A 14,309-nucleotide genomic window follows, 5' to 3' on the forward strand; every position below is an offset into this window, starting at 1 on the left:
TCAGGAGTTATTGAGCAGATGTGTCCTGGTTGCCTTGGACACAGCCACTCGGAGACTGAGGTTAAATATACATTGTTGCGATTAACTTTTGAAACCAGCTGAAAAACTGGCTTTTGACAGACACCGGCACAGACAGCTGGGCCGGCATGTACTGAAGGAAATGGGAGAGCTCTCCCTCGGTTTATTTAAATCCTATTATACTCACAGAATTCTGAAAAGTCAAGCCAGATTAATTTAAAAAAAACAAATTGTTGATTGTTCATCATTGGAAAAGGAAGAGGGGCACTTCGGCTGTTAAACTAGACTACTGACTGTCCTACTGTTGAAGAACCTTTTATCTCCCCATCGGACGGTTGTGAGGACTTCAAGCAACCTTGAACTGTTCCACATTGGAAGATTCCACTTCGGCAGGAGTGTAAATCTGCAAGGACTTGATTACTTTTTCAAAAAATTTTTTTTTATATCTTAGTAGTGCTTAATAAACAGTTAATTTGTTGATCTAAAGATACCTGGTTTGGTTCGCCTCATTCGGGGGTTAATATTTGGTTCAATTTGACTGTGGCTTTCTTTAATTTGGAAAGTTTAAAGTGCTATGTTAGGCAATCTGTGGAGTGGCAGGACTGAATTGACAGTGTGTTGCTCCCACCGCAATCAGAACCATATATTTTGATTGGGGGCTTTATCTTGAGCGGTCGTGTCATAACACAATGCTCTCATGGCTGGCCTCCCATCTTCTACCCTCCATAAACCTGAGCTCGTCCAAAACTGCTGCCTGTGTCCTAAGTCCCCATGACCTAAATTGGCTCCTGGTCTGGCAAGTCTAGAGGTAACAAGGGCATGGTTAAGACTTGTTGAGGCAGGTTGTTAGAGAGATGGAAGTTAGGGATCTTAGTGATGGCACAGATATGTGGCCGGATGCTCATCTCTGGATCAAGTACAATGCTACGGTTGCGAACAGCCTGGTTCAGCCTCAGACCGTTAACAGGGAGAGGGATGGAGTCAGTGGCTAGCTAACAGAGTTTGTGGTTTGGGCTGAAGAAAATGGCTTTGGTCTTCTCGATATTGGAGGAAATTTCTGATCACCCAATACTGGATGTTGGACAAGCATGCAGACAATTTAGTGGAGGGGGTCAAGGGAGGTGGTGGTGAGGTAGAGTTGGGTATTGTATAAATAGTTGCTGTTGTATGTATGTCCAAGTCACTTGATGACATCAGGTTTTTGTGCACACTAAAGAAATGAATATGTGAATCAAAAAAAAGTTTGTGTTAATATTGCCGTGCAGCAGTGTGGGTTCTTCCTTCTGTTGCTCTGTTACTTTCTAAGATGCGTGAAATTTAGAGCATCTTTCAGGCGGGCATGTGGTCATCTTCATTTGTTTGACTGCAGGTTTGTGCACTGCATGCTTTCAGTATATCTGCATAAAAGCTGAGCTGTGTTGGAGAGTTGTAATGTGCGAGAGGGTTAACTTGGGAGAAAAAAAATTATTTGCCTGGCTGTGTATATTTTATAGCCTACTTGGCTGGGAATGATTTAATGTAAGATGATCCAAACTGGAGAGGCTTTGAAAGAAACACATGTTTCTCCTGGGTTTGCCATAAAAATCTGAAAAGCAGCTAGGATAAAAACAAAATAAAATTTAAAAAAAAATAAAACTGTTTGAGTTTATATAATGCTAGAATATTTTTGTTTGACTATAGAATGGCAGTAAATCAATATGGTGGAACATGAAGTCGTATCAGACAATGAGTTTGCAGCTGATGTGAGGGGATGGAGTTGTGATAAAAGGGGGCCTGTAAAGGTAGAGACAGGGTGGGGAGGTGGAAGGAGGATAGAGCAGGAAAATTTGAAAAAGAGGTTTTCATACTCTTGGAAGAATGTGATAATGCATTTGGAATTTGGGTTGCACTTGGTAAATGTAGCCATTTCTCTTTTTCAGAATCAGCAACTAAAAGTTACTGCTCCAAAACGAAGAGCTCTGTGTGCCATGGCATTGCTGGCATTTATAGTGCTCAGTTGTGGTCCTGTAAGGTAAGTTACAACATTTGGGATTTACTGGTTTAGTTCCATATCTTAATGCAGTATCTGGCTGAGTTATGAGACTGAGTAACTAACTGCCGAGCTGATTGATAATTATATCTTGATGAATAAATCTACATTGACATATGAGTAGATTATAGCGTTATCCCATAATTGCAGCAAACTGTTAAAAGTCCAGTTTTTTAGTGGCTATTATTTAGTTAAAAGGAGCAACTGGACAAATGGTACATGATCACTCAAAAGAAGCTTGTTTAGTTGTTATCTTGCTGTTCAGCTCCCAGGAGTTCATAGTCCTTCGTCTGAGCTTGTCAATGTGTTGAGGTCACAGTTGAATTGTTAGATTGAGTCGAAAGTCATAATTGGATTATGAGACCAAGAGATTCTAGGTTTATAAGCAGAGAGCTAGTGCTTGGTAGGTTGTGACACAAATGATTTTGCTACTGAGTGACCCGTGAACACTCATCAAGATGGCATAGAGGGTGCATTGGATAAAAAGAAATTCCATTCCATTCATGAGAGAGAAATTTGGGCTCAATCGCTCAAAAAGAATTGTCACCAGTTGGGGCCATCTTGGGAACTGAAGAGCGGGAGTGACGACTGTGGAGTTTTCTCTTTGTCATGCTTTTCCAGCAATTGAGACTTTAGTCAGTCATGCTATCCTTGATGTGGAAAATGATATTGTTTATATTGGCATCTTCATTACAATTACTCAGGTCTGTGTAAAGCACAGTATAAGTGATGCTGTTAAGTATTCCAATGTATGCATTTATTTCTGTTTACATGGAAGGTGACCGAGGATTGTTAAATTGTCATTTTCATCAATTGCAAGAAACTGAGTCACACTTTATTCCCCATAATTATAATCATAATGATTGGTAAACATACTTTTTGGTGAGCTGTCCTCGACAGCATTTACTGATTACAGAAAATACAATTTTCCACTGGGTGCGAATCTGTTGCAAGGTGTAAGTGGATATATGAGAAGGCTACTGAGTCCATACTGTTGCAGTGTCCAATGGCATTTCATGTTATTTTCATACTCTAAATCTAAAGCCATATCCCTCTACTCGTCACTGTATCAGGAAATGACCCCAGTACCTTGTTGAATATGAAAGTATTTATGAATTTGGTGGCAGTCTCTAAGTTTGAAGAGGTTGACCTGGTTTTAGGTTTGCAATTACGCTCTGTAATTTGCTTGCCTGGTATTGCAACGAAAGAGCCCTCTCCATGTCCAAATTATTAGTTCCTGATTTAAAATATACATCTCTCTTCCATCACCCTCTCATTTCAAGACTAGGGATGGGCATTGGAAGTTAGAAGAAATTCAAAATGCTGGAATTTCTCCATGCTCCCCTTCATCCAACTAAGAAAGAAAGCAAGAAGGACTTGCATTTATACAGCATCCTTCACTACTACCGGATGTCCCACAATTCGTTACAGACAATGAAGTACTTTTGAAGTGTAGCCGCTGTTGTAATGTAGGAAACGTGGCCGCCAATTTGTCCACAGATAGCTCCCACAAACAACAATGTGATAATGTCCAGATAATATGTTTCTGTGATATTGATTGAAGGATAATTATTGGCCAAGACACCAGACAGAGCTGCTCTTTGAAATAGTACCATGGGATATTTTCCATCATCTTAAGTGGGCCGCCTTCTTGCCGAAAGACACACCTCCAATAGTGCTACACTCCTTCATCAGTGCATTGGAATGTCAGCTTTGATTTTTGTGCTCAAGTCCACGAGTGGAACTTCGACTCACAACCTTGTGAATCAGGTGAGAGCGCCACCAACTGAGCCACGGCTGATAAACCAGCAAGTAAAGATTTGGTTTCCATTCAGTGATCCAAGATATTGAGATTGTCATTGCTCTTGGTAGGTCGTACAATATTACAAGATGTGCTGTGACAATATTCAAGTATTTTTGCCCAAGTTATACCTTGGTATTAGCTACTTAAATTCTACTGTGGTACTTGAGGTTAAAAATAGTTTTGTTCACAGACATTGCATCCCAGCTTAACTTGATATGTTAACAAGTTAGTCGGTTGGTTGCTGGGCAGCTGCTTTGAGTTCGGAGCCACATATCAATTGCAGATCGATAGCTGTGTGGTAAATCTCAATATGTATCTAATTTTTAAATAATTTGTTCAGGGGATGTGGGCATCGCTGGCTCAGCCAGCATTCATTGCCCTTTCCTAATTGCCCTTGAGAAGATGGTAGTGAGTTGCCTTCTTGAACTGCTGTAGTCATTGGCGTATAGGTACACCCCGAGTGCTGTTAGGAAGGGAGTTCCAGGATTTTGACCCAGTGACAGTGAAGGAATGGCAATGTAGTTCCAAGTCAGGATGGTGTGTGACTTGGAGGAGAATTTGCAGGTGGTGGTGTGCCCATGTATCTGCTGCCCTTGTCCTTCAAGGTGGTAGAGGTCGTGGGTTTGGAAGGTGCTGTCGAAGGTGCCTTGGCGAGTTGCTGCAGTGCATCTTGTAGATGGTACACACTGCTGCCACTGTGCATTGGTGATGGAGGGAGTGAATGTTGAAGGTGGTGGATGTGGTGCCAATCAAGCGGGCTGCTTTGTCCTGGATGGTGTCGAGCTTCTTGAGTGTTGTTGCAGCTGCACCCATCCAGGCAAGTGGAGAGTATTCCATCACACACCTGACTTATGCCTTGTAGATGGTGGAGAGAGGAGGTCAGTTACTCACCGAGAATTCCCAGCCTCTGACCTGCTCTTGTAGCCACGGTATTTATGTGGCTGGTCCAGTTCAGTTTCTGGTCAATGGTAACCCCAGGATGTTGATAGTGGGGGAGTCAGCGATGGTAATGCCATTGAACATCAAGGGGAGGTGGTTAGAGTCTCTTCCCACCTACATCGTGACTCTTCTGACGCCCTCTGTCATTTTGACAATTTCCAGTTTCCTGGCCCTTAACCGCCTCCTCTTCCCTATGGACATCCAAACTCACTACGCCCCCATCCCCCACCAGGATGGTCTGAGGGCTCTCCGCTTCTTCCTTGAACAGAGGCCCAACCAGTCCCCATCCACCACCTCCCTTCTCTGCCTGGCTGAACTTCTTGTAACATTGAACAACTTCTTCAACTCCACTCACTTTCTTCAATTAAAAAGTGTTGCTGTGGGTACCCGCATGGGTCCTAGTTATGCATTTTTGTGGGATATGTCGAACATTCCTTGTTCCAGTCCTATGCAGGGCTACTCCCTCACCTCTTTTTCCGGTACATTGATGACTGTATCGGTGTCATTTCCTGCTCTTGCCCTGAACTGGAAAACCTTCACCTTTGCTTCCAATTTCCACCCTTCTCTCACCTTTACATGGTCTAGCTCTGACACTTCCCTTCCCTTCCTAGACTTCTCTGTCTCCATTTCTGCGGATAGGCTGTCTACTAATATTTATTATAATCCCACCAACTCACGTGGCTACCTTAACACACTTCCTCACATCCTTCTTCCTGGAGGAACTCCATCCTGTTCTCCCAGTTTCTCCGTCTCTGATGCAACTACTCTGATGACGCAACCTTCCACAACAGTGCTTCTGATAGATCTTCCTTTTCCTCAACCGAGGATTCCCCCCCACTGTGGTTGACAGGGCCCTTAACCTTGTCGGACTACTTCCCACACTTCTGCCCTCACCCCTTCCCCTCCCTCCCGGAACCGCGACAAGGTTCCCTTTCTCCTCACTTTCCATCCCACCTGCCTCCACATCCAAAGGATCATCCTCCGCCATTTCTTCCACCTCCAGCGTAATGCCACCACCAAACACGTCCTCCCTTTCCCTCCCGTCAGCATGCTGAAGGGATCGTTCTCTCCGTGACACCCTGGTCCACTCCTCCATCACTCCCGACACCTCGTCTCCCTCCCATGGCACCTTTCCATGCAATCCAGGAGGAGTAACACCTGCCTTTTTATCTCCTCTCTCCTCACCATCCAAGGCCCCAAATTTTCCTTCCAGGTGAAGCAGTAATTTACTTGTACTTCCTTCAATTTGGTATACCGTATTTGTGGCTCACAATACGATCACCTAAACATTGGGGAGACCAAACCCAGATTGGGTGACCGCTTTGCGGAACACCTCCACTTAGTCCGAAAGCATGACCCCGAATTTCCGGTTCTTGCCATTTCAACGTACACCCCTGCTCGTATGCCCATATTTCTCTGTTCTTGGCCTGCTCCAGTGTTCCAGTGAACATCAACGCAAGCTCGAGGAGCAGCACCTGATCTTTCGATTAGACACTCTACAGCCTTACGGCCTTAACCTTGCGTTCAACAATTTCAGAGCCTGACTGGCCTTTGTTTTAATATTTTTTGATTATTTTATTTTATTTTTTAACCATGTGCCTGTTTTCTCATGTGGACAGAGTTGCTCATTATTCTGCCATTAACCCTCTGTCTGGACTAATGCTTTGTCTTTCACCACAAGCATTAACACGCTCTTGGCCTATGACCCATGACAGCTTTGTTATTTTATCTCTCCTGTCCTCTGCCCTGTCACACACCTTCCATTTTATTCTCTTCTCCATCAACACCAGCCCCCACCCCCCTTCACTTGCTTAAAACCTAATTCTTTTCTAACCTTTGCCAGTTCTGATGAAGGGTCACAGACCTGAAACGTTAACTCTGCTTCTCTCTCCACAGATGCTGCCTGACCTGCTGAGTATTTCCAGCACTTTCTGTTTTTATTTTGGTTAACTTCTTTCTTGTTGGAGATGGTCATTGCCTGCCACTTGTATGGCGCAAATGTAAATTGCCACTTTTCAGCCTAAGCCTGGATGTTGTCCCGGTCTTACTGCATCTGGACATGGGCTGCTTCAGTATCTGAGGAGTCGCAAATGGTGCTGAACATTGCGCAATCATCAGCGAACATCCCCACTTCTGACCTTATGATGGAGGGAAGGTCATTGATGAAGCAGCTGAAGATTGTTGGGCCTAAGACACTACCCTGATGAACTCCTAATGGCAGTCCTGCAAATTTAAAAGCTAGTTATTGAGGTACTGCTAGATTCTGGTCTTTTTTTACTTGGTTATTTGTCAACCTGCTTCTTTCTCCAATTACTAAGGCTATTTGGCTTGAGATGCTGAAGTTACCTTTCCTCAGATGTAAAATCCAAGCTGTGTAATACTGCTTTCTGCAGTTATCATTCATTGCTCTGATCCAGAATTAGACCAGGAGCTGATTCTGTGGTTATGCTGTTAGTTTCAAATTGAGACAAAAGTTGCCCACATAACCTTGAATGCTCCAAGAAGTGCAGTTAGTTAGTTTGGTGCTAATTGCCTTTCTTGAAGCCATGTTGGCTTTGACTTGCTTTTATTGCTCATTACATGAAGTTACATTTCTTCTTTTATAACAGATTTCAGTATTTTTACAGTAAGGATGTCGAGCCATTTGGTTTTAAATTCCAAGATATTGGTTCAGATTTTTTTGAAGTGTGTCATCTTGTGGCATGATAGATTTGTTCCTGCATGTTATAGTTTTAAAATGTTCTACTCACAAAGTTGCCAGGAGTGTGAACTGATAACAATGCAGTGAGGACAACAGGGCTTCTGGGACCTTGCTGAACAATAGGACAAACAGTGTATCTCCTTAACCAATGAGATTAAAGGATTGAGAAATAAACGTAGAAAGGATTGAGCAGGAGCGTGAATTCTATTTCAAATCAGATTCAGAAAGAGTAATGAAGAGCGGGAATGAAAGATTAGATTAAAAGAGAGAGAGAAAAAAGAAAAGACAAGGAAAAAAAAATAATATTTGACCTTCTTAAACTCTCCGAAAAACAATTTGCAAGAACAAGTGTGGTGAGTATCTTGAAGTATTTTTGCCCAAGTATTAGCTTAAATTCTGCTGTGGTACTTAAGAGGTTAAAAAAAATAAAGTTGTGCTCATAAAAATTGCATCCCAGTTTAACTTGATATGTAATAGGTTAGTTGGTTGGTTGCTGGGCAGTTGCTTTGAGGTTGGAACCACACAACAATTACAGATAGCTGTGTGGTTAATCTGAATATGTATCTAACAACAGTCAGTCCTACAAATTTAACAGCCGGGATTTGAAGTGCTGCTTGGTTCTGGTCTTTTTGTTTTCTTGGGTCTTTATCAGCCTGCTTTTTCTTCCCATCCCTCAGACTATCTTTGGCTTTATTGAAGGCCACAGTCTTTGAATTTAACTGCAATTTCCCAAGAGTGTTGGCTATGTCAGATACTTCTGCAGTTCGTGAGGACAAGAAGCTATTAAAATGAATTATAATTAATAGTTGGCAAAAGTTTGCTTTTCCATTCACTGTTTATCGAACTTATTTGCAGTGTTATGACCGAGAGCTCTAGTCAAAGCCCCCAATCAAAATATACGATACCGGTTGCAGTGGCAGAAACGCACTGTTAACTCAATCCCATCCCTCCACAGATCGCCTAACATATCATTTTAAGCTTTCCAAATTAATGAAAGACCCAGCCAGATTGTACCATCTATTAACCTTCGAATGAGGCTAACCAAACCAGGTGTCTTTAAATCAACAAATTATCTGTTTAATTAGAAAAACTAAATTCTTAAACACTACTAAGATATAAGCGAATAGAAAAAAATTAGCGTCCTTGCAGATTTATGCTCCTGCACGATGTGGAATGATCCAAGGTTGCTTGAAGTCCTCACAGCTGTCTGATGGGGAAAAAAGGTTCTTCGACAGTAGAACAGTCCGTAGTCTAATTCAGAAGTCACAACTTGCAAACACTTTTTAATGAATCATTTGGCTTTGAAATTTTTGAGGAATAAAAGATTGTCAGAGACTAACTTTACTTCCTTCTGTTTAAATTATCATAGATCTCTGTTTTGGCTTGACTTTTTAGAATTTTGAGGGAGAATAATAAATAAACAGACTAAATTCTCTTCCTTCAGTTTAAATAGTCTGAGAGCACTCCTTTCAGGTGCTAACACACAGCTGTCTCTCTGTGTTTCTCATTCGAACAGTCTGTCTCAACTAAAAAGCCAGTTCAAAAGATAATTGCAACATTGTATATCCAGTCCTTGGTGTCTGAATGGCTATTGCTAGGAAACCAGGATGCATTATTTGAAGCTGGTTGGTTCCCTCTCTGTATGCTTGTATTCAACGGCAACCAAATTGCACTTTCTCTAACTCCTGAGGCTTGCTGGTTCTTAAAGCAGTACGGCTCCTTTTCCAGCCTTAAAGACACACCGCATTCTTCCCGGAAAAAACTACAGTATCATAACTGCAGTTAAGCCTAAAAGAAGGCCAAGTGCAGCGTTTTGCCATTTTTGAAAATGAGCATTCTTGTGGCTGCATTGGGATCAAACCAATCACTGATATACACTAAAAACCTGATGTGCCAATGGTATATTTTACCTAGGCATCAGGGCAAAAGATAACATTCTTAAGGAAGTGGACAACTCAAATTCCTCTGAGTCACCTGAAACACGGAAGCTAAAAAATTTAGAAAATCCAGGTAAACAAAACATGAAAATTAATAGCCTCAAGTACATGAAAACTGAAGGTCCTGTTTAATCAAGAAACATGTCCATTAACTTTTTCGATATATTAGATCAATCAGCATTCATTATTATTAAAAAATAATGTTCATTGTGAGTGGAGTTACTGGTTAAATTACCTTTAATTTATGGCTTTATCGCAAGAAATGGGAGCAGGAGTAGACTATATGGCCCATCGAGCCTGCTCTGCCATTCAGTACGATGATGGCTGATGGACTTCAACTTCACTTTCCCGCCCACTCACCGTATCCCTTGATTCCCTGAGAGACCATAAATCTGTCTATTGCAGCCTCAAATGCATTCAACGATGGAGCATCCACAACCCTCTGGGGTTGAGAATTCCAAAGATTCACAACCCTTTGAGTGAAGTAATTTCTCCTCATCTCAGTCCTAAATGATCGGCCCCTTATCCTGAGACTGTGCCCCCGTGTTTTAGATTCTTCGACCAGTGGAAACAATCTCTGTCTATCCTATTCAGCCCCTTCAGAATCTTGTATGTCTCACTGAGATCACCTCTCATTCTCCTAACCTCCGGAGAATTTTTTTTATTCATGGGATATGTATGGGCGTCCCTGGCTAGGACAGCATTTATTGCCCATCCCTAATTGCCCTTGAGAAGGTGGTGGTGAGCTGCCCACATCCCATGAATGAATTTTTAGAAAAGGCCCAATTTACTCAACCTGTCATCCTCCCCACAGCTTACCTTTCCACCTATCTTTTGTATCATCAGCAAACTTAGATATATTACTCTTTGTCTCTTCATCGAAGTCATTAACATAGATTGTAAATAGCTGATGCCCCAGCACTGATCCTTGCTGCACTCCACTATTTACTGCCTGCCAACTTGAAGGTGCCCCATTTATGCCCACTCGTTGCTTCCTGTCTGTTAACCTCTCCTCTATCCTTGCTAATAAAATCTCCCATGAGTCCTTATCTTGCCTATTAACTTTCTGTGTGGCACCTTATCAAATGTCTTTTTGAAATCCAGGTATACTACATCTACTGATTTCCCTTTATCCACCTTACTAGTTACATCCTCAAAAAAAAACTCTTGGAAAAAAAATGGCAAACAGGATTTCTATTTAGTAAAACTATGTTGACTTGTTCTAATCATATTGTGCCTTTCGAAGTACATTGTTAAGACTTCCTTAATAATAAATTCCAGCATTTTCTGGATGATTGATGTTAGGCCGACTGGCCTGTACATAAGAACATAAGAAATAGGAGCAGGTGTAGGCCCCTCAAGCCTGTCCCGCCATTCAATAGATCATGGCTGATCTGTCCCAGTCCTCAACTTCTCTTTCGGGCCTGCTCTGTAATTATGTCCCCTGGTTTGAGGTTTCCCCACTAATGGAAACATCTTCTCAACATCTACCCTGTCGAGCCCCCATAAAATCTTTTATGTTTCGATAAGATCACCTCTCATTCTTCTAAACTCCAATGAATAAAGGCCTAACTTGTTTAGCCATTCTTGATAAGACAGCCCCTTCATCCCAGGAATCAGCCTAGTGAACCTTTTCTGAACTGCCTCCAATGCTAGTATATCCTTTTTTAAATACGGGGTCCAAAACTGTACGCAGTACTCCAGGTGTGGCCTCACCAACACCCTGTACAGTTGTAGCAGGACTTCCCTATTTTTAAACTCTAACCCCCGAGCAATAAAGGCCAAAATTCCATTTGCCTTCCTAATTACTTGCTGCACCTGCATGCTAACCTTTTGTGTTTCATGCACAAAAACACCCAGATCCCTCTGTACTGCAGTATTTTGTAATCTTTCTCCATCTAAATAATAATCTGCCTTTTTATTCTTCCTACCAAAGTGGATGACTTCACACTTTCCCACATTGAACACCATCTGCCAGATTTTTGCCCACTCACTTAACCTATCTATATCCCTTTGCAGATTCTTTGTGTCCTCATCACAACATGCCTTCCCACCTATTTTTGTATCATCAGCAAATCTGGATACACTACACTCTGTCCCTTCCTCTAAGTCGTTCATGTAGATAGTTAATAGCTGAGGCCCTGGGATCGATCCTTGTGGCACCCCACTGTAGTTCACTGTTTTCTCTCTCTCCTTTTCTTGAAAAGTGGCGTAACGTTTGCCAACTTCCAATCTGATGGGACTATTCCCAAATCTAAGGAATTTTGGAAAATCATTGCTGGCGCATCCACTCTCTCCTTAGCTGTCTCTTTAAGAGCCCTAGGTTGTAGGCCGTCAGGTCCCAGGGATTTGTCGGACTTTAGCCCCTGAAGCTTCTCCAATACTTGTTCTCTGCTGATGTGAATTTCCTTAATTTCCTCACTCTTTTTAGTACCTTGGTTGCTATCCATTTCTCGTTAGAAACTTGTGTCTTCTACAATGAAGACAGACATAAAATGTTTGTTCAATGCCTCTGCCATTTTCTCACTGCCCATGATAATTTCTCTTGTCTCTGCTTCTAAGGGACCAATGTTTACTTTATCTACTCTCTTCCTTTTGATATACCTATAAAAGCTGTTATAATCTTTTTATATTACTGGCTAGTTTACTCTCATTCTACTTTTTCCTTTTTTTATCAACTTTCTGATGGCCCTTTGCTGGTTTCTAAAACACTCTCAATCCTCAGACTTGTTTTTGCAACAGTGTAAGCCTCTTATTTTGATCTAATACTATCCTTAACTTCCTGAATGAGCCACGGATTGGTCTTTCTGGCTAAGTTTTTGTTTTTCAAAGGAATGTATTTTTGTTGAATATTTTGAATTGTTTCTTTAAAGGTTGCCCACTGTTTATTTACTACAGTACCTTCTAGTCTATTTACCCAATTTACCTTCGCCAGTTCTCCCCTCATACCTACGTAATTGGCTTAGTTTAAGTTTAAACTACTTGTTTGTGATTGGACTATGTCACTTTCAAACTTAGCATTGAATTCAGTGGCATTATGATCACTGCTTCTCAGTGGATTTTTTACGATGACATTACTAATTAACTTCCTCATTACACAATACTTGAGCTGAGATAGCTTTATCCCTAGTCGGTTCCACATGTATTGCTCCAAGAAATTGTCCCAAAAACATTCCACAAACTCATCTTCTAGACCACACTTGCCAATTTCATTGTCCCCCACAATTTTTACATTGCCTTTGTTACAAGCTCTGATAATTTCTTGTTTAATGCTCTGTCCAACGGTATAACTACTGTTAGGGGGCGTATAAACTACTCCCACCGATGTTTTCTAATTCTTGCTATTCCTAATTTCCATCCATGCTACTTCTACTTCAGTTTCAAAATAAGGGGGAAGCCACTTAGGACAGAGATGAGGAGAAATTTCTTTACTCAGAGGGTTGTGAATCTTTGGAATTATCTACCCCAAATGGACAGATTTCTTAATACAAATGACATAAGGGGCTATGAGGATAGTCTGGGGAAAAGGCATTGAAATGGATGATCAGTTGGGATTATATTGAATATTGGGGCAAGCTCGATGGGCTGACTGGCCTACTCCTGCTCTTGTGTACTTCATGAATCAGTTATCATCAGGCTTTATTTCTGAGTTTGCACATCCATCTTGCTACATCCCTATTGTTTCCCTTGATAATATTTAAAAAACTTATATTGCATTGTGTTTACCCTTAATCATGTGCTATCCAATGCAAATGCATTTCCTTACCCTCTGTTTCTGTTCAAAAAGCTACCGACCAATTTAAATGATTTGAATCCTTTCCATTGCTCGTGGCTTCACTAAATAGCATGACCACAACTGTTGACAGTACTTCACATTTGATGTCAGCAATGTTTTGTTAAAGGCTCTGTCTTAGATTTTAAATTAAATGGCCTTACTCAAACAGCACAACATTTAATTTGCTGCCCAGACTTTAGCTTCTCGTCATCTTACACAGAAAGCGGTTGGGGGAGGGAGGGGTCCCAGAATTGCTTGCTGACATCTCTGACAACTATTCAGTTACACTAATACCCTGGCTACATTCTATTCCTTATTCATAGCCAATTTGTTAACTGCTCTTTGATCATAAAATTCTGTGATTCATACGTCAACCTCTCAAAGAACTCTGATGAAATGTTTTCTGGAAGGCCCAAGGCACAGCATTGTCATTATCCAGTTTGCCAAGTCTGATGAAAGGTCACAGACCTGAAATGTTAGCTCTGTTCCTCTCTCCACAGATGATGCCAGACCTGCTATGTATTTTTAGCACTTTGTTTTTATTTCAGATTTCCAGCCTCTGCAGTATTTTGCTTTTATTTATTACTGTCATTACCCACTTCTCAGTTAGATTGCATTGCCACTCTGATAAATCTACAGTTTTATGTACAGTGGGCAGGACCACTGTATAATACTGCCTGTTGTGATCCCGTGGAGATCACCAACAAACCAGAAGAATCGAATCTACCAACTGACTCCAATTTAGCAAACAAAAACCAAATGGACAAGATTTCACTTTCATAAACTTTACTTGAACACTCAACCTAAAACCAACATAAATTAAACATGAACTAACAGTTTTTATATTTATTATATATATCTCTTAAAGGTTACACGTAAATTATCAGATGCAACAAAAATAGTTCTCGAGTCCTCTGAGCTGTCCTGTTACCAAGATGGCAACAAACCGTCACAAAGTTTTTCAAAATCTGTGACATTCTGAAGTAGTTTTCCAAGTGCTGCCCCCCAGGTTGCAGATATGGAAGTAATGATATCCCGTCGATAGCGAGCGATGCAGTCTTCCCTTTAACAGTCTGGTCTTGTCACTCTTGAACAACCTCGGCTTC

The 14,309-nt window shown here is 41.4% G+C and overlaps 1 protein-coding gene across 2 annotated transcripts in view; it reads left to right on the plus strand.

Annotated features, from left to right (window-relative positions):
• The window catches only part of atf6 (activating transcription factor 6), a 516,610-nt gene that overhangs the window by 200,712 nt on the left and 301,589 nt on the right, over window positions 1-14,309 (plus strand). For both annotated transcript variants that reach the window (XM_068037874.1, XM_068037875.1), the window contains exon 9: window positions 1,938-2,029. In XM_068037874.1, the coding sequence (XP_067893975.1) occupies window positions 1,938-2,029 (92 nt within the window). The remainder of the gene's footprint in view (window positions 1-1,937; window positions 2,030-14,309) is intronic.

Source organism: Heterodontus francisci, chromosome 8 (assembly GCF_036365525.1).
Source record: "Heterodontus francisci isolate sHetFra1 chromosome 8, sHetFra1.hap1, whole genome shotgun sequence".
Taxonomy (NCBI): domain Eukaryota; kingdom Metazoa; phylum Chordata; class Chondrichthyes; order Heterodontiformes; family Heterodontidae; genus Heterodontus; species Heterodontus francisci.